At 39.7% G+C, this 18,908-nt stretch overlaps 2 protein-coding genes across 2 annotated transcripts in view; one reads left to right on the top strand and one right to left on the bottom strand.

The window, feature by feature from the left end:
- extl3 (exostosin-like glycosyltransferase 3) overlaps positions 1-9,838 on the top strand; it is a 31,908-nt gene extending 22,070 nt beyond the window's left edge. The window contains exons 3-6 of the mRNA XM_028039576.1: positions 679-806; positions 2,883-3,027; positions 3,147-3,275; positions 6,349-9,838. Coding sequence (XP_027895377.1) covers positions 679-806; positions 2,883-3,027; positions 3,147-3,275; positions 6,349-6,558 — 612 coding nt within the window. The 3' untranslated portion in view covers positions 6,559-9,838. The remainder of the gene's footprint in view (positions 1-678; positions 807-2,882; positions 3,028-3,146; positions 3,276-6,348) is intronic.
- Positions 9,113-18,829, bottom strand: LOC114158238 (synaptotagmin-14-like). Its single transcript, XM_028039578.1, has 7 exons — positions 17,605-18,829; positions 17,288-17,422; positions 15,794-16,047; positions 14,866-15,303; positions 14,588-14,768; positions 13,811-13,867; positions 9,113-13,003 (listed from the first exon to the last, which is right to left on the bottom strand). Exons 1-7 carry the CDS (start codon positions 18,536-18,538, stop codon positions 12,687-12,689), a joined length of 2,316 nt encoding a protein of 771 aa, XP_027895379.1. The 5' UTR covers positions 18,539-18,829; the 3' UTR covers positions 9,113-12,686.
- Between the last annotated feature and the right edge of the window lie 79 nt (positions 18,830-18,908).

The raw sequence follows: 18,908 nt of genomic DNA, 5'->3' as shown, positions 1-18,908 counted from the left end.
TCATGGTTAGTTTTTTCCAATTTTTTTTGCGCTATTTTGTTTTTCTAATCAGGATAAAAGCAACAACAACAGCAAAAATTTTCCACTTACACATAGCTTTAATGGCATCACATAAGGCAAGTAATCATCCATTAACCTTTATCAGATTTCTTTATCTTTTCTTTTGTAAACTAATACTAGCATTTGAATGGTTTGTCTTTATTCAAAGGATTTAATTGTTATGGTGTCCATTGTGTTTACTATTAGAAGCACGCAGATTTATTCTTGTAGCACGTGTGATGCCATTGACCCAAATACACACAAAGCAGAATTGGCATCATTAATAAACTGCCTGCTTTCTTGCTAATGTTTTTTAAATGCAAAATATTAAAAATAAAAGTTATTGCAGATTTTAATTACTATAAAATTTAATGTTTCTGTATATTGTATTTATAAAGTGTATTTCATAAGTTTAATGCCAATTAATAATTTGGCCTGTTTTTTTTAATCATAAGAAAATAAAATGGCCAGCAATAAAAAAAAAAAGACAAGTTATAGATCTCAAGACATGGTGCCCTGTTTTCCTTTGCAGTTATTTTCTTTTGGATGTCTTTTCAAACTGTTCTGGGTAGTATTATATAAAATGTTCTCTGTGCTGCCTTATATAAATGCCCTTTTTTGCCAAACTCATGCCTGCAGGTTGTCCGCACAGAAAAGAACAGCCTCAACAACCGCTTTCTACCCTGGGACGTCGTGGAAACCGAGGCCGTCCTCTCCATTGATGACGATGCTCATCTTCGGCACGACGAGATCATGTTTGGCTTCAGGTCAGTGAAGCTCTTGAGTACTGTTGTTTTCTCTGTTTTGTGCCTACAGGAAAGATTTCAAACACTAAGATTTAACATCTAAAACAAGAGCATGTGGAAAAGCCTTTGGAGTTGGAAGTTTTTCTGTCTCCCTCATCAATTAGAGAGAAATTTGACCCACTGTGGTTCACTCCATAGCTACAGTTCTTTGATATTTTCCAACGTTTGATTCTGCACAAGCCTCCCAAGGTCCCTCCACAGCATTTATAATCAGGTTGAAATATTGACTTTGACTGGACCATTTCAGTACCTTGATTCTTCTGCTGTGGTTTTGCTCCTGTGTTTGGGATTTTCTTAATGGCGCAGTTTGAGTCAGTTTTAACCTTTCAGCCACCAGGCGTCACATTTGATTGTAAAATACGTTTGGACAGAAAGAAGTTGTGGGTCGACTTGACTGTAAGATGACCAGGTCCTCTAATTGGAAAACAAACCCGCATCATCACTCTTCCACCTCTGTGCTTGCCAGTAGGTCTGAGGTGTGTGTTTTTACTTGTGCTGCACTGATTGCAGTTTTCTGGCCGATCACTGATCTTTGAGGCCTGACCTGCTAATTCTGGTCTTACTAATTTTAAAGTAATGAAAATGAGTAATGCTTTTATTATTATTATTATTATTATTATTATTATTATTATTGTTATTGTTATTATTATTTATTATTATATTAGATGTAGAAGTTTAATTATATCTGGTCGGATTTGTTACTTAAAGCCAAATCTAATTCTCAATCAGTTGTAGTTGCAACACTTAAGGGTTTTTGTCTCTGAGGAAAAAAGTAACATCCCAAAAATTCAAAACACCACTTTGAAGGAAACCACTGAATATGACACAATAAATAAAAAGAGACTGATGTATCCATGTGTCTGTTGAATAGCTCAAATGTGAAGTCTGTGTTTAAACCAAATAAAAGCTGTTTTTTCCTGCAGAGTTCTCGCCCCTGCTCCCGTCTTGTTTGGGGCCGCTGTGGCAGCTTGTCCAGACAGACAGAAACCGGCCCTCTGACTGTTTGTTTGTGTACTGGGTCATATGTGATGCATTTTCTCAAACTCCCCCCAATGATTATTCAGGAATGTTTCCTGACCTCCTCTCCAGGGAGAGAGAAGTCCCCGTGCCATTGAGCATCTTAGATTTTTTAAGTGGCTGCACATGAATGTATTAGAGAAGTTGATTTGCTTTTGGACATTCTGTGGATCTTCTGGATGGGAGGAGTCCAGTTATCTCATCTCATAAACTGAAACACTGAACTTGGATGAAGTATGTTTGTTTCTGTTTCGCTGATGTCGTACAGATGTTACGTGTAAGAATACACGCAGAGCCTTGGAAAAGTATTCATACCCCATACATTTAGGCACAAAGTGATACATAACTGTGTTGCGTTGAAAAGTCTGAGAAATACGGAGTTCATTTGCATTTAGCCATCTTTACTCTGTTACCGCTAAATTCAAGTGCTTCAGATGTTACATACATGACAAATAATCCACTTTGTGTGGGTTTTAATCTTATAAACTTGTATCTTGGCAAAGCTGGAGGGGAGATGGATGGAGCTAAATTAAAGGTAATAATTGTGGAAGAAATTATTAGAGGCTGAAAAAGACTTTAGACTAGGACTTCATCTTCCTGAAGAACAACAACCCAGAAACTATAGTCAGCAATAAAGGTTGAAGGCCATAGACTGGAGTTAAAACTTCAAAATATTCAAAAGTTTACTGCTTTATTGGCTCAGGCTGAATGAATACAAATGCTTGACAAACGTTTTGGACTTCAATTTGTAAAATGCTGAAAATAATTGTTTTTCCACCTCACAATTTAGCACATCTTTGTGATTGTCACATAAAACCACAATACTTGTAATACGCTAAATTTGAAAAAGCGAGGACACTACAATTCTTCAATTACTCCTTTGTATTAGCGGGGTACCATAACATACATGAAAAGAGGCAAATCCGAGAAAGTTTTAACAACCTGAGTAAACTTTCAGACTCGAGTAAGGTCTTGAATGACTCATGTTGTTTGTTTTCTCCGTTTGGTGATATCTCCCAGAGTGTGGCGTGAGGCCAGAGATCGCATCGTCGGTTTCCCAGGGAGGTATCATGCGTGGGACGTCAACCATCAGTCCTGGCTCTACAACTCCAACTACTCTTGTGAGCTCTCCATGGTCCTGACAGGAGCTGCTTTCTTCCATAAGGTCAGATAAAAAGAAATCTTGAAAAAAATAAATAAATAAATCATACGCTGTAGAGTTTAATACAGCCATGTTGCTGACAGATTTTCCCTGCGTGTTTTTTTTTTTTTTTGTCCTTGTAGTACTACGCCTACCTGTACTCTTACGTGATGCCCCAGGCCATCAGGGACATGGTGGACGAGTACATAAACTGCGAGGACATTGCCATGAACTTTCTGGTGTCTCACATAACCCGCAAACCTCCGATCAAGGTCAGAAACGGCATGCTGCGTTCTCACTCTTCAAGTTTGTGTTTCTCCCCCTGGGTTAAATGTATTTTTATTTTTCTCTATTTAGACTCTCCATTACTCAAACTGGCATATCCAATATTACCCGCATAAAAAAAAAAAGTTTAACTCAAAAACAAGCTCACGTCGGTGGGTTATGCTTGCCTTTTCTGTTCTGGATTTTTATTGGAAGGACGTTCAGCGCTGCACAGCATGTTTATGCCTAGGCAAATAATTACGGCAATCAAGTCATGGAAGCTGCTGGAGCCTGTGGTTTTAAAGTTATGCCTGATTTATCGGAGTGGGGATATTCCGCAGGGAATTAAAGCCGTCTTTGGTGGAGGGAGGATGTTTTATGACAGCACTTCACTGAAGAGTAAACCCTTTGAATATTGAATTTGGAGCAAATCTGTCGTTCTTATGGCTGAGGGAATATATTTCCCTTCTTCTACACCCAATAGGACAAATAAGATTGGAAATTAAATTGCTGTTTTTTATTGCACCGCTGGTGAGAAATTGGCAACATTCAAACCTGAATGTTTTGCGAGTATTTTTTCTTTCATAATTGAAATCTTAAATGGGCAGCATGTCTGCACAGCAGCAGATTTACCACAGTCATTTTTAAACAGCGTGTCCTTATTTTTCATGCAGTGGTAGACAGAAACAGGCTTTCCCCCCTCTCAGCTGCAGACTGATGTTTTTCGCTTCAATGCATTGTAAGATTTCAGCCGCTTGCTGCTTGATTAGCCAACATTTGTTCCTTCTGTCTGGAAGACGCGCCGTCTCAAGCGGACTTTGAAATTGCTCTAGAGAATTTCCTAGAATGGACTTTAAATGGGCATTTGATGGCTTTGTGTGATACAATGTTCTCACAACTGAGGCTAAAACAAAGCTTTAATCCAATTTTTCTTTCTTCATCAGCCTTGCTGATAGACCTAAATGAAACTTTAAGTAGCATCGACTCTGCGGCAACATTTCAAGTTTAGCATCCTGTCAATAGTACTTCTAAATTAAATATTTAATGTTAGATGGTTTGCAGAACAGAACAATGCTTTCCTTAAATGGTTAATCTGGTATTAAGACCTGAACAAAGTGATGGCGATAGAATTTGTTTTAAACTTAGACAGACTGCTTCACAAACTACAAAATACAACTAAATTGTTATTGATTAAAGCTTTAAAATCCAAATAAAACTTTCTCTCGCATCATACCATTAAAACGACACACATTAACATGTGTGATAATCTGTGTCTCTACAAGTTAGAGACCCAGTGCGATATTTCCTTTTAAACATCTGCTATGAGAGTTAAAATGTTCAGCTAGTTCCTCTTGAGCTTGTTCAGTTTCATAAAATATACATATATATTTTACAGTTTTTATCTTTTGTCTTTTAAGTGCACAAATGATTCCTTGTGCAAGGAAATATGCTCTGTGCCAAATTCTACCAGATGGAGAAAATTGCCACCACTCAACACTTAAATCTGTTTTTAACACTTAGGAGGCTTTGACTTGTTTCTCTTATGTCTCTAACAAGCACTGTTCTTGAAATATGTTCAGACCTCAAAACCACTTCCAGCAGTACAGTGTTGCTTTGTGTGCTGCATCACTTACTAGAATTGAGAGTTTTGAAGCCACTTGGAAGAACAGAAAGCTGCTTTTTCTGCGCTAAAAGAAGAGAAGTCTGCATTTGTAGAGGTTTAAACATGACTTTTCCTGACTTTTTCTAATGATCGCTTAACAAACTTGTTAATTCTGTCGACCTCGTTAAAATTGATCCTGGACTGATTTTTTTTTTTCTTCTACGTTTTTGCATGTCATTCTTGGTCTTGTTCCTATTTCTGTTTTATTTTGAAGAATCTCGAATTTTTTTAGTCTTGACATTTTGAATTTCCTGCCTTTTATCACCTGTTTAACTTTTGCTATCAATAATTCAAACATTTCGACTTGTTGTTCATAAACACCTGTACAGTGTAGATAAAATATTTGCGTCTCCTGAACTTTTCATATTTTATTGCATCACAACCATCACACAGCAAAATGTTTTTGGTGAATTTTATGTGAAAGATCAGCATATAGTAGTGACATATTGTGAAACAGAAGGAAATTACTTGCTGATTTTCTACTTTTTTAATGACGGATGAGATTGTGGAGAAGTACAAGTCCAGGGTTATGTAAGAAAACATTATTCCAGGGAAGAACGAGTACCAGTCAGATGAAACCAAAACTAATATGTCTAAAATTTTTCAATCAGGTGAATGATGTGATATCAGCCACAGTCTTTGATTCCACAATCTCACCTGCATGTTTTGAAAGCAGATTACGTCTGTAATCCATATTCTCTGCTTTAAATAAAGGATAAAATGATCTCTTTTAGAGATCTGAAAACTGATGTGAACAGATGATGAGCTTCAGCTCTTCTCAAAGAAAAATAGATATTAACCTCAATATTTAGATGTGTAAAGCTGGTGGAAACATATTCCTAGAGAGCTGAAGCTGTAGTTGCACTGAAGGGTGGTGTTATGTTTTGACTCTGTTTTAAGATTTTTACTGATGAAACCTTTTAGAAAGTATATTTTATTTCCACTTTGTAATAATGCACTACTTTGTCTTGGTTAATCCATAAAATCTACATAAAATGCATAGAAGTTTGACTGTAAAGTGAGAAATTCCAAAGTTGTGAAAACTTTATGCATTACCTTCTGCTGCTTGTCTTGTTGGCATTTAATCCATCCATTCTCTTCAGACCCTGTGTATTTTTGTTTGTGCCCATTTAGGCATGCCATTACTCAAACTGGCACTTTCAATATTGCACACACACAATTATGAATTACAAAAAGGCAGATCGAATCGGCGCTTTACGCTTGAGTTTTCTCCAGAATTTCACTTGGAAGGACATTTATTACTAGACGGCATGTTTACGACAGACCAACGTCGTAAATCTGCACACTCCTTCACTACAAGAAGGCCTTCAGCAACAGTTAGCGGTGTGTTTTGCAGACTGCCAAATTGCCTTTCAAAGTGAAAAACTGCGACTTTACAGTCCCTCTGTTTATTTCAGGTAACTTCCCGCTGGACATTCCGCTGCCCCGGCTGCCCTCAGGCCCTTTCACACGACGACTCGCACTTCCACGAGCGCCACAAATGCATCAACTTCTTTGTCAAGGTGTACGGTTACATGCCGCTGCTATACACGCAGTTCAGAGTGGACTCTGTGCTGTTTAAGACTCGTTTGCCCCACGATAAGACAAAGTGCTTCAAATTCATCTAGCCGGGGGTCGGGCATCTTCGCAGACGGACAGAAGGGAGAGATTGACAGACTGAAACATCCACTGCAAGTAGTGATGAAGACTGACGGCTGGACTGCAGCATAAACAAGCAGGAGGAAGCTTTTGGGCTCAGATTTTGTGGAGGTGGATCGAACGTTTAACCTTAACCAGCTGGAAATTCAGAGAGTGTAGGTTGAGAGAAACCACTGCCGAGAATTGAAGCCTTTTCAGCGGACGTCACTTCTTGTTTTTTTTACACGCCTTTTCAATTATGTTCAATCATCAACCACTAGTTACAGAAGATATTTGCACCTCTTACCTGCCTGCCACGGAAAAGCAGGCAGACTTACAGTGTACAGAAACTCTTCACTCCTGATGGTGGAGCTGCAGAAGTAACGGACAGAATTATGGCTTCAGCTGAGAGCAATTCAGTTGAAAACTGTTCTTCAAACTCAAGCACTGATGATCAAACGTATTTTATTGGACTGTTCTTTTTATTTTTATTTTTTTAATGTTCAAATGTGTAAATTTACATCTAGAGGAAACTTTGAGACCTCCCTGCCTTTTGGGAAATCAAAATGACAACAGCTCAGTCCAATCATGTCTTAGCAGCGTTGCGTCCTCCAGAGGGAATTCACTTTAGCGGTCACCATAATGCCTCAAATGTGTCAATAAAACCAACCATCATGCTGTCCAACTCGAATCATTTTTAATGAAGTGATATTAACCAAATGGCTGAAAATTATCAGTATCACAAAAATTAACAGGCAGTTTCAGTAGAATGTATTATGGATGCAGTTGGAGGTCTATACAACTGTAGTCAGAGATTTATATACACTCATCAGCATAAATCCCATATTAATGGGTAAAAATATTACATTTATGTGATTATTAAATGCAATAATTTGTTGAGCAAGTTTCAATTTATTTTGGATTATTTATTTTTTCGTTTACACATTATACGTACACACACATTTTGGGGGGTTTCTGATTAAGTTTATACTTTAACAACTGTCCTTTCATCCATCAGCATGATCCACACATAACGCAGGCTGGATGTTTGACCTCTGACCACGGTAGAATTGGTAAAGTTCTGGTTTGAATGTGCTGATGTTGGACCGTGCAGTTGTTGCTTTTCAGAACCCTCTCACTTGATGTTAAGTTGAGTTTGCTATAGACCATGATGCTGACATTCCAGCATGATGTTGTGTGTGATTGAGGCTTAGTGGTTCTTGAACATCCTTCCCAGTTTCCTTTCTTCTGATAGTTCTGACCCAAACCGCGAAAACATGAACACAGTTTTGTGTTTCAACCGTACAATAATACCAAACCAGATCAAACATGCTGTTGAAGGCTTGCATTATTTTTTCTGCCCTCTACCCTGGTTAGTGTTCCTAGGCAGACTTTGGTTTGATTTGAGTATTTTTTTTAGGTATTTATAAGTATGGAGAAATAATTTTCTTTCCAGACTTTAATCTCTATACTATTGTCTAATGACATGTTATTTCTTCTGCCTTCAGTCCCCAGTTTGTTTTACATGTACTTTCTTTGTCGCTTGCTCCCTCACTTTCCTGAGCACTTCGTTATTTCCTTCCTTGAGTTAAATTTTTCCCGTTATTCTTTCCTGGTGGAAAAGTTTAAACTTTCACATAGGAACTGTATAGGAACCCTTACAATTAATGTGAATATAGTGCTTTAAGCTGTTTCAGTGAGGGGAAACAAACCAATTATAAAATAATCTCCATTAATTCTGCTATGAAGAGTTGTCCAATATTCAGCCAGGATCTTGTCAGAAGCTTTGGGGTGTAAATATAGATATTTAAGCTAAACTTATGCGGCAAATTTTTTTTTATGCCTTACTGAAGTTGCAAGGGCAACAAGAACATCCCTTCCAGATGTTCAACTGCATCATTAAAATATTCAAATTAATGTCCATCATGTCCATGAGGAGTGTATGTAAACTTCTGACTATAATGTGCACTTGGGTCATTAAATCTGAAACTACAGGCAACAGTTTTTCTTCCTCCGTCAAATTGTGACAAATTTCCCCCCTACTAGCACATTCAGATCTCACTAATTAATTTTGTTTTGTCTCACGGAGGAGCAAGGGTAATGATCTGAGAGAAGAAATGGTCCAAAACAACAACTCGTTGATCTGGCCTCTAAAGATACTTAATGTGCTCCCGTTTTCTTTGCTACCCTTTGTGTGCTTGTACTGAGCTGGTAAAATGAGGCCTGTTCCCAGAGTTGGGAAAGCTTGAATGTTGAATGTCATCACCGTGTAGCAAGTCCTGCCTTTGCAGCACAGATCTGGAGCACATCTCATGTAGATAGTAACTTTTTACATCTGTTCTTTTTACCTTTGCTTGATGAATGTTTCTTTTTATGTTTGTTTTTCTTTATTTGTTTTTTTTTTCTTTTGCCAAATGGGTACGATGTCTGCAGCATACATTTGCAAGGTGCTCACTAAAGGGATGCAGAACGGTACAACCCTCATCAAACCACTGAAGCCTAACCCATCATGTATTATAAATCCAAAGTTTCTCGTTATTTGACTGTCAGTTAATTTTCTGTAATCTTAATATAAAACTCGGAGGAGCAAAAAAGAAAAGAAAATAGAAGCTCAAATTGGTGTTCTTTCCCAGCATTTGTACTCTGTGAGGATGCTTTTATGGAACTTTCACAACATTGTGTATATTTATTAATGATGTTATTAAAAAGGCTGTTTTTAAACTTGATAAGACATACAATAAAACCATAATGTTGTGGTTGCTTGTTCCTGATCACTCAGATCCCAACCTAAAAGAGACATCCCATTAATGTTGCTGCCAATGAAAGCCTTGTGATGCCTCTGACTCGAGGGCCAAATATATGGAATATAATATATTGGAGTCGGTTTTTATTAGGCGTGTTGTAAAACGACCAAAAAATGCATTTCCTTATTCCCCTGCTATTACAAGCAGCCTGGCCCTTGTTCCAGGATATTTGTAATTATCTTTCGACTCTGACCAAGTCCTATGTGCTCAGTTTGGGTCAGCATTTCTCCCTCCGTTTTTTTTCCCCCCTCTTCAAGCGTCAGTGGCACAACTAGTTTTCTGTGGCTTGAAGCAGAATCAATCTAAAAGGCTGCAGTCACCCTGCAAGGTGTAAATATTGATGAAAATATGCACTCCTTGGTCTGGCTCCAGCCACCTGCACCGCTGCTTGTGCTGTCAGACTGATGACAGCATCAGACATGCCATTCAAAGGCCAGATGAATGGGAATAAAAACTTGTCTAATAAAAAATGTTCTTGACTCATGTCCTCATTTTTATGTCTACTGACGTCTTTTGACTCTGGCAAAGGGATTCCTACCTCTTGAATTTTAGTACATTTTGTCACCTGATAGCCACAAACAGAACATCTTTTTTTCTTTTTTTTCTGAAACAGACCGACACAAAGCAGCATATGGCTGTGAATGTAAAATGATTCTCGGGTTTTCAACGTTTTTACAAGAAATAAATCTGGAAGTTTTGTCGTCCATATGTTTTCAGCTCCCTCTGAATCCATACTTTGTATAACATTTTTGCGGAGCAGTTTTCAAGCTGTGGCACAGATTCTCAATTAGGTTTAGGTCAGTACTTTGTCTCGGGTCACAGCATGTTCATTCATTTGTAACTTTGGCCATCTGTCCAGAGTTGTTGTCCTGCTGGAATGGGAATCCTCTCTACAGTTCCAGATCTTTGCCTCCATTAACAGGTTTTCTTCCACAATCGCTCTGTATTTACCTTCCCATCAGTTCTGACCGGCTTTCCTGCCACTCCGGAGGAACAGCGCTCCCACACCATGATGCTGCCACCACGGCTCTTCACATTGGGCATTAAAAGTCTTTATCTGCCCAGTGTTTTTCTTGGTTTTCATGATTCTGTTTGAATAATTTCTGTAGCAAACCCTCTGAACAGCTGGACTATTTACCAATTAGGAGATTCCTGGATTTTATTCATGGGTGTCAGAGTACATGTGGTTGAGTACAAACGCAAATCACTTTTTTTTTTTTTTCTTCTTTTGTAAAAAAAAAACCCCGTTGGAAACCATTTATCGTTTTTGTCTCCACAAGTTTGCACCTCATTGTTTTGGTCTATCATACGAAACCTAAAATAAATAAATTAAAATTTGATACAAACTGACAATTTGGGTACAAACACTTTTGCAACACAGTATATCTATTTCAATGAGCAAAATTTACTGAAAACATTTCATCAAAATTGCAAAAAGCTTCAGCCGGAAATTTTTCCCTTCGTCCTAGTTCCTACTAAGGCACTGAAGGTTTTACTCAATTTTCCGTGTCTGGTCCAGTATGGAATAAAGTAACTTCGCATTGAAAACACATTAGCAACTCCAAAACATAAGTTTTTCTCCAAACTCTTCATTGTTTTCATTTTTTAGTCACTGACACAACCTTAAAAATGCTCACCCTTTAAACTGGATGCGAGTGTTAGTTTAGATACCAAACAAAGCCCTGACACTTCAATTTTTGGGGGGAAATTTTATCAACAAAAAATATCAAACTATTAATAAAAGAACTCAAGTTTAATATGGAATAATCCAGTCCAGATTTGACAATCTCCATGCGCCATGGACTTTGAAACATGTTTTCTAATCTACTGAAGATGCCAAAAGAAGAAGAAGGAAAAAAAAAAACAGTGGAATGATTTCATTTTTACACTCAATCTCTTAATAAAAGAAAAAAAAAATTAACTGTTAGAAACTCTGGATGTGTTCTTCGTTAATTTGAAATGAATACCACTGATGAGGTGTGACCGCAGCACGCTTCGACAGAACGAGAGCCGAGCGGGCAGCCCACGCCTCTGGAGCCGAGCCAGCTGGTGGAGGGATGGGTGTGACTCTGGAGTTTTCATTTGTCCTCAGGGGAGAGATTTTCTTTCCCCCCCCCCCCCCCCCACCCCCCACCCCCGACTCACAGCTGCTCTCACAGATCAGCATTTTAACATACAGGTAGAACCTTATACTGCTCCTGCCAAATATTTCTTCAGCCTTTATGAAACGTCACATTTTCAATTACAGTGGTATGGGGGGGGGGGGGGAGTAATATGATTCTTCTGTCTTTAACTCTGCTTTTTCTTTATTCCTCGCTCCAGCCCAGGAAGCACAGCTGAGGTTGCCATCGGTGCTGCCCTCGCAGTTTATTGGGACTGTGCGGTCTTTTGCATACTCCTCCTCGGCCCGGCGTGATGCGCCGTGTTTCTACATGAACGAACATGGCAGAGCTGTCAGAAGGCTGAACGGTGAAACGGGCTCAAGTCTGCGTTACACAGGAAGGGAAGCTGTCCTTCAGTGCAGACGGCATGCAGAGCTGTGTCCAATCCCGTAAGAGACTCGGCAAGCACAGGGAAGAAGTGCACCCTTCCTGCATCATATGCATAGTGTTTCAGAGTTATGCAAATGATTTTTTTTTAAAATATAAAATTTATGAAAGATAATTCTCCAAAAATCATTTTTAAAAAAATCCCGGAGCAAACCAACTAATTTATCTTGCATAATGCCGTGTGCATGTAAACATATCGTAAAAAGAACAGCTCGTAAGCATAAGTTGCAGCATGTTGCAGGACTCTTGTAACAGTCCACTCTTTGCATCCTCTTTTGTCAGTGCTGGAGAAATGTCTGGTATGCTGGTGATAGCTGAAGCCCAGAAAAAAAATTGGAAGGAGTCTTGCCGGTCCGGCACCAAACTCTGTGGTCCGAAATTCAAAGGCTGAAGCCGTCTGGACGTGTTGTGTCATGTTGGTCCTGTAAACACTTGGTGTGCATGCGCATTTTGCTGTGAAAATAATTTCTTAATATAAAACAAATTGTTTTTACTTATGAATTACAGTGTCAGTTGATTTTTTTTTTTAAACAGTGTGTCGTTCAAAAGGCTGGAGTCGTTGGTGTGAATCCTTCCCCGTGTAGTCAGCCCTGTGGCAGGTTACAGGGCAGCCATGCAGTCTGGCAGTGAGGACCGGGAAGCTTCTTCCACCCTCACACCTGAATGCACCGCACACAAGGACACTCGTACGCAGAAGGTGTTTTCTGCTCTTCCAGAGCTTTGGATGCTCTTTACGGTTGCTCATAAATCCTCATAAAGCGTCTCCTAGGTGTCGGTCAGAGTGTGCCAGTGGCAAACCTGCTGCCCCTCTGCCTCCCTCATCTCTGTCCAGTGGGATTGCTGCTCCTCGGTGGTGCTGCTGTGGCCCAAGGAGACCCAGCCCAGCCTCTCCCTGGGCCTCATGCTGCTCCGCCTGCAGAACACGGACACCACCAGCGACACCTCGGACAGCTGGAAGAGCGCCACCTGGAAGACAAACGTCTCCTTGTAGGTGGGGTTGGGCTGGCCGCGGCACACGGCCGTCTTGCGTTTGGACATCTCTTTGCCCTTGGAGTCCAGCATGGTCAATTTAACGTAGGTGTCTGGAAGGAGAGACGCGCGGAAGATCAGGGATGGAGTGCCATCAAGTGGTTAAAATTAGGCACTGCAACAGACATTTTAATAAGTGTACGTAAAGTGCTAATAGAAAGTATCCACCCCCTTGGATGTTTTACTATTTTTTAAATTGCTTTTACAAATCAATAATCATCAACAGTTTGGCTTCTATAACTAGAAAATATACAAAAAAACTTTTTAATGCCAAAGTGAAAACTAGTTTCTACAAAATAAAGACAAATTGTTGCTAGTAATCTCCCAACAAGGCGAATAGAGATCAACTGAGAGCTGTTGGTAGATACAGCATTTAAAATATTAACCTAAACACTTTACGTTTTTTCTAATTTTGTCAAAAATGTTCATTTTTGAACTGTTGACATGTAGGTACTTTTTGTTGTTTTAAGACAAAATAACTTCATAACACTGTATAAAAATAAATAATCAATATATCTTTTGAGATCCATATACACCAGCTTAATAAAAATTGAATTTCACATTTTTGTTTCCCTTTGTCAGATTTACCACTGATTTACCACTGATTTACCAATGCTGAAATATAGCATTATATATATAGCTCGATTCTTTAAATCAAGTCAAAGAAAATGACTGAGGCCAGGAAACTGAAACGTCAATTGTTTTTTTGTTTTGTTTGTTTGTTTGCTTTCTTTGTTCAGAAATAATTATTTCAGTTTGAAGAATGCAGATTGACCTGATGGCTCATAGGAAAAGTTTTAAACTTCTAGACTCATACACGCTACATTTATTTAGTTGTCAAAAGGTGACTGTTGCCTTACCTCTCATGATATACAGCTGTCCCCCTACGAAGTGTTTCACACAACAAAACAGACCGTCTGAAAGTGGACGCACCCCACGGCACACAGGAGAAAGGAAAGAAGAAAGATGATAAACTTAATGAATGTGATGTTCACCAGAGAGCAGGCCCCCGTTGCAACTTGCATGTCAAACTGATTATTAAGTATTTTTGATCGCTGTGTAGAGAAGTAAAATTTGTGAAGATGAATCTCTCTGGGAGTTAAATGCATCTCCTTTCCAAAAGCAGTTACACAGCCTGCAACATCAAAAGAAGTCACTAATGTTTTATTTCCCAGATTAGTATTTATTTCTATCCAGAGTTGGATTCAGCCATTTCTCTGGCACATCCCAGAATTCTCCAAGGGATTAACATTAAATATTTGGGTTCCTTAAATGTGAATAGTATTCATCCTTGTCCATCTGGAATGTGAAACTTGCTTCCGAGACAGCATTTTTAATGAAGGAATCAATAATTCTGCAGTAGAGAATTTGACAAATGCAACAACTGTAACGCTTTGTAAAGAATGAGGTGGACCTCACCAAAACTAGAATTAAAATGCTAAGTCAATATAGGTTTGTAGTTTTAAATTATGCGCTGTTGTATTCTACATTTCCACTGTAATTTGACCTTTTTCTCCTCGTAGCAGCCAGTTTGAAAGACAGCTATTGTAGCAAAAGAAAAGTGAATAGAAAATTCACAGCAAGCCAGAACTAAATTCAAGAGAGAAGGGCTTCCACATTATAGCTTTAGTACTTACTGACAGGTTTATCAGAAGCTGCAGTTTTGAAGTGGCTTCCTTGTATAACCTCAGCAGAAAGCTGCCCTGTGGCAACGTTATAAATGAGACCCAGGAGGATCTCTGGCAGCGATGAGTCTTCGGTGGAGCGGTAGGACAAAGCACCTGCGCTACGAGACACACTTACAAGAGAGCCACAACCCTGGCATGATAGAAAAAAACAAAACGGAATCATCAAGTTATGCAGCTTCATGTGAAGTCAGCATACAGGAGGGTAAAATTTCACAAGATGTTCTCACTGTAAGTTCAGAGCCAGGCTCCAGGGTGACGGGCAGAGCGATCTTCCCCTGCAAGTTCAGCTTAGTCAGGTAGAACACCTTCTCTCCCAGGACCTTCTCCTTTTTCATCCGTCGGATGCTGTACAGGCGGAAGCGAACCGCGTAGTCCCCCAGGGCCTCCTGTTCCACCCGGGAAAACCTGAATGTTTCTGTGAAAACGGGACACGGACCCTTCTGCACGCCCGTTTTGGCCCGCTGCTTCTTGGTGGGGAGCAGGACCAGGTGGACCTGCCAGGCGATGTTGCCCGTCTGTTTCAGAGCGGGGATGTCGGTGGCGGCCGTCACCGTGACGGCCAACCACTGCTCAGAAGAATCGTATTCGAAGGCGACGTCCAGCGTGCCGTATTGTGCGATGGGCTCTGGCTCGTAGGCCGAAGGAAGCCGGAGACCAGAACCATCCTAAAAACATCAAAAACAGAGGGGTTACATTCACGTTCTAGTACTGACTGGTAAAGTAAACATTAACTCTTTGCCAATGATAACCACTTAAATAATAATAGTAAAAAAAAACAACCCTGAGATTAGGAGTGGGCATTTGTAAACACAGTTGAACAAAAATGTCAGTCTCTCAATATTCAAACTTATAGCGACTTGTAGCAGTAAATGTAGTAAAAGTTGATTCTCTGAAAAGCACACTGTACATTTCAGAGGAAAAGAAATTAAGTCCTTGTGCTAATTTCTTTCTATTTACCAATCATCAACTACTTTGTGTTGTTATTTCAAATACAAGATTAAAGGACTATGAACTTCTGCAAGATATTGTAACTTACTGACATAACGTGATGGTTTATAACAGTTTTATACTCTTCCTTTTCACAGAGTATTTGATGTTAAACCATTACGAAAGTTTATTGATTCATTAGTTGAAATAATGAGAATCAGAACCAACCTCTGGGCTCAGGACAGCAGTGCTGTCACTGGGAATGTCCTCCTCACAGCCTTTGTTGAGGTAACTCTCGGTGTCCTGCTCCACGCTGGCCTCGCTGGAGCAGCGAGGGCTGTCGGATTGCTGCGGGGACGGCGGCCTCTGGACTCCTCGTTCTGAGCGTGAGGACTTGCGTGTCCCCGAGCTCACGTGTTGGTACGGTGGAGGCTGGAGCTCAGTTAAAGAGGAATCTCTCTTTATCCTCTGAATGCTGGCAGCTGGAGTCACAACAGAGACGAAGAGGGACAAAGACGAAGTAACATGAGATGGACTCACTGTTATTTGAGCCTTACTGCGCTATGCAGAAACTTTCATTAGGTGTCCTTTGGACTCCATGGTTGAATGACTGACAGAATCAAAATTAAATCCAAAAATGTTTTGCCCACAGAGTTACTGTCTGGGTTTGCTGCCAGCTGTCTTAAGTCACTCGTGCTTTTTCTCAGCTAACTCAGCAGATTTAATGCTTTTTTGCAATTTTGCTTATCTTATTGATGACTTATCTATTTTTCTATTCCCATCTTTTGAACTAAATATTTATCACCATTAATACCACCTCCTATAACACAATGTGGATGTAAAGACTACATTTGTAAAGTTTGATATTTTAGATTTTGAATAGAAAGCATTAATGTTTACTCTAAATGATCTTTCCTGTCTTGTTAGTTTTCTGTATTCATTACCAGCTGCCATCTGGGTGACAGTTAGCTTAGCTTAGCACAGCATTAAAACCTTTTAGCTAAAGAATAAGCACTTTATGAACCAGTAATGCTAATTTGATTCATACTATCTTCATTGTGTATTCAGCCAACAGGATGTATGTGTAATTCAGCAGATAAATAGCAGGTAAATAATCTTAAACCTGAGCTAGACTCTAAAATAAAATACCTACAGAGGCTTACTAATGTCTTCTGGGAATTATATATCGTAATAAACAAAACAAAGACAAAATTCTGAAAAGTTATTTTTGATTTTTGGATTTGAAGTTTTTTAGTGAATTTCGTCAGAACTGCAGGCCAAAGCTTAACCCGCATCATGTGTTATATATTGGCATATTTATTTTTAATTCAACCATGCATCTTAAATTAAGTAATTAAAAGCATAAATTTGCGTTTACCTGTCCTGTCATAGAAAATTAGTTTTACTTGTAGATGCTTGGAAAAATATGGCAAATATTAGTAACCATAATACTAATTATACCAGTAATTACTGGTATAATTACTGATACCAGTAATTATACTACAGTACAACAGTAATTATGCTATGATAATCTGTAATTACTGACTGTATTTTCTTTGTTATCTGGGATATGTTTCTTAAAAAAAAACTATTCCTCATGTCTTTAAATTATTCTGAACGGGCCATGTGCCACCTTTAGAATTTAAATACATATGTTTTCTTACCATACTGGTTCAAATAGATGTTGCATAACTAGAGAGAAGACCATATGTGCAGTCTCACCCTGTTCGCTGGAGGCCTCACTGCTGTATCCTCCCTGCTCACTGGACTGTTTGCCTTTACTCCATGCAGACGTTATGTTCTGCTGGGTCACACCCTCCGGGCTTTTTTCCTCTTCGCTGTTTGATACAACTCCATCTGTACAGGACATATGGGCACTTTAGTTCAAGCATTGCATTTATCTCTTCAGTAATGGTGAATGCAATTCTTAAAGAGGCAAGAAGAAGACACAGAAGAGGACAACACTCCAAAAAGGTAAGAGTGGAAACTTGAGGAGAGATCCAGATTTTGGTGTTCACACAGAAGCAGCTCACTCTGACCTTGGTTTCCTTTCTTTTTCTTCTTGCTTTTCTTGCTTCTGTCTTTCTTCTTCTCCACATCTAAGTCTTCCTCAGGTTTCTTTGAACTCTCTTTGTCCTTTTTCTTATCCGACTTCCTCTTTTTGACTTTAGAAGATGACCTAGATGGCTCATCCTCTTCCTCATTGTCTGCTTCTCTCTCCTGCCCCTCTTCGGCTTCTCCGTCTTTTTTCTCCTCCTGTTTTGATGTCTTTGTTTCTATTTCTCTATCAGCTAAGTAAGAAGTTTTATCACAGTCATCACTTTTTTGCTGAGCAAATATGGGATCTTCACTCTCATTTGTCTTCCTTTCTCGTCCTTCTCTGTCATCTATCTTTTCAGAAGTTTCATCTTCCTCTTCCTTCCCTCCTTCGTTGGCTTCCTCTCTGTTTCTTTTGGTTTCTGCTTCTTTCTCCAGCTGCCTCTCTCTCCTCTCCTTTCTCCTCTGCTCTCGTTTTTCCTGCATCTCCTTTTCCTCCTTCTTCCTCATCTCTTCTTCTGCCAGCTCGGCCTCCGTCTTTTTAACTCGCCAGCATCCGTCCCTCCATTCCCACTCCAGTTGACTCTGGGAGTTCTGCCCTTCCGTTGTGTCACTGTTTTGGTTGTTTCTCGAACCAGTCTGGCCAGCGTCTGAGTTTCTCTGCATTTGCCACATGCTTTTATTTCCGGCCCTTCCCTCTTGCGAGCCGGAGGCCTGAGCAGCATCCTGGCTCCTGCTGTTTCCCCCCTCCTCCTCCTCCTCCTCCTGCACCTTGTTGATGATCGTAGTAACCTGCTCGGTGAGCTGGTCGCTGACAGCATATGTGGCATCGCTGACTGCATTGGCCAGATCATCCACACGACTGGTGACAGAGTCCAGGATGGAAGAAATGTTGACAGACGGCAGGGTCGGCTGGAAGCTCTTGAAGAAGGCCATCTCTCAGTCGGGGGATTCTATTACACGCTGACCATGAGATTACCTCATCAGAAGCACTGACACAGACATGTGGTGGTTAGCAGGGTGTGATGCCATCATCATGCATTCAACAGCTTGTTGATAATAGATAGCCTACACTGGGTAAATGTTTGCTGCTTAGCTGTGAAACTGAATTTTAAGAAAATTTACATTATCTAAGTTCTCCTTAATATAAATTGGGCTCTACATATAAGTCCGCTTTCAGTGTTTTTGTTTCATTGTTTTTAATATTTTAAAGTACCAAGCACTGGGCCACTTTTAGTCCTGTTATGCTTGTGTTTATGTCAAATTTCCTGTTTGTTAAGAAAGCTGGCTCACCTCACTGTAACCA

Source organism: Xiphophorus couchianus, chromosome 15 (genome assembly GCF_001444195.1).
Source record: "Xiphophorus couchianus chromosome 15, X_couchianus-1.0, whole genome shotgun sequence".
In the NCBI taxonomy this organism is placed as follows: Eukaryota; Metazoa; Chordata; class Actinopteri; order Cyprinodontiformes; family Poeciliidae; genus Xiphophorus; species Xiphophorus couchianus.
The sequence above is the reverse complement of the archived record's forward strand: the minus strand, read 5'-3'. Positions and strand labels throughout refer to the sequence as shown.

Bases quoted from the DNA above. Each gene is read 5' to 3' on its own strand.
- LOC114158238 (XM_028039578.1), bottom strand. From the start codon at position 18,538: ATGGCCTTCTTCAAGAGCTTCCAGCCGACCCTGCCGTCTGTCAACATT. The intron at 17,423-17,604 runs GTCAGAGTGAGC...TGTCCTGTACAG, and splicing joins GAAAAAGAAAGGAAACCAAG to ATGGAGTTGTATCAAACAGC. The intron at 16,048-17,287 runs GTGAGACTGCAC...TTGTGACTCCAG, and splicing joins TGAGGCCTCCAGCGAACAGG to CTGCCAGCATTCAGAGGATA.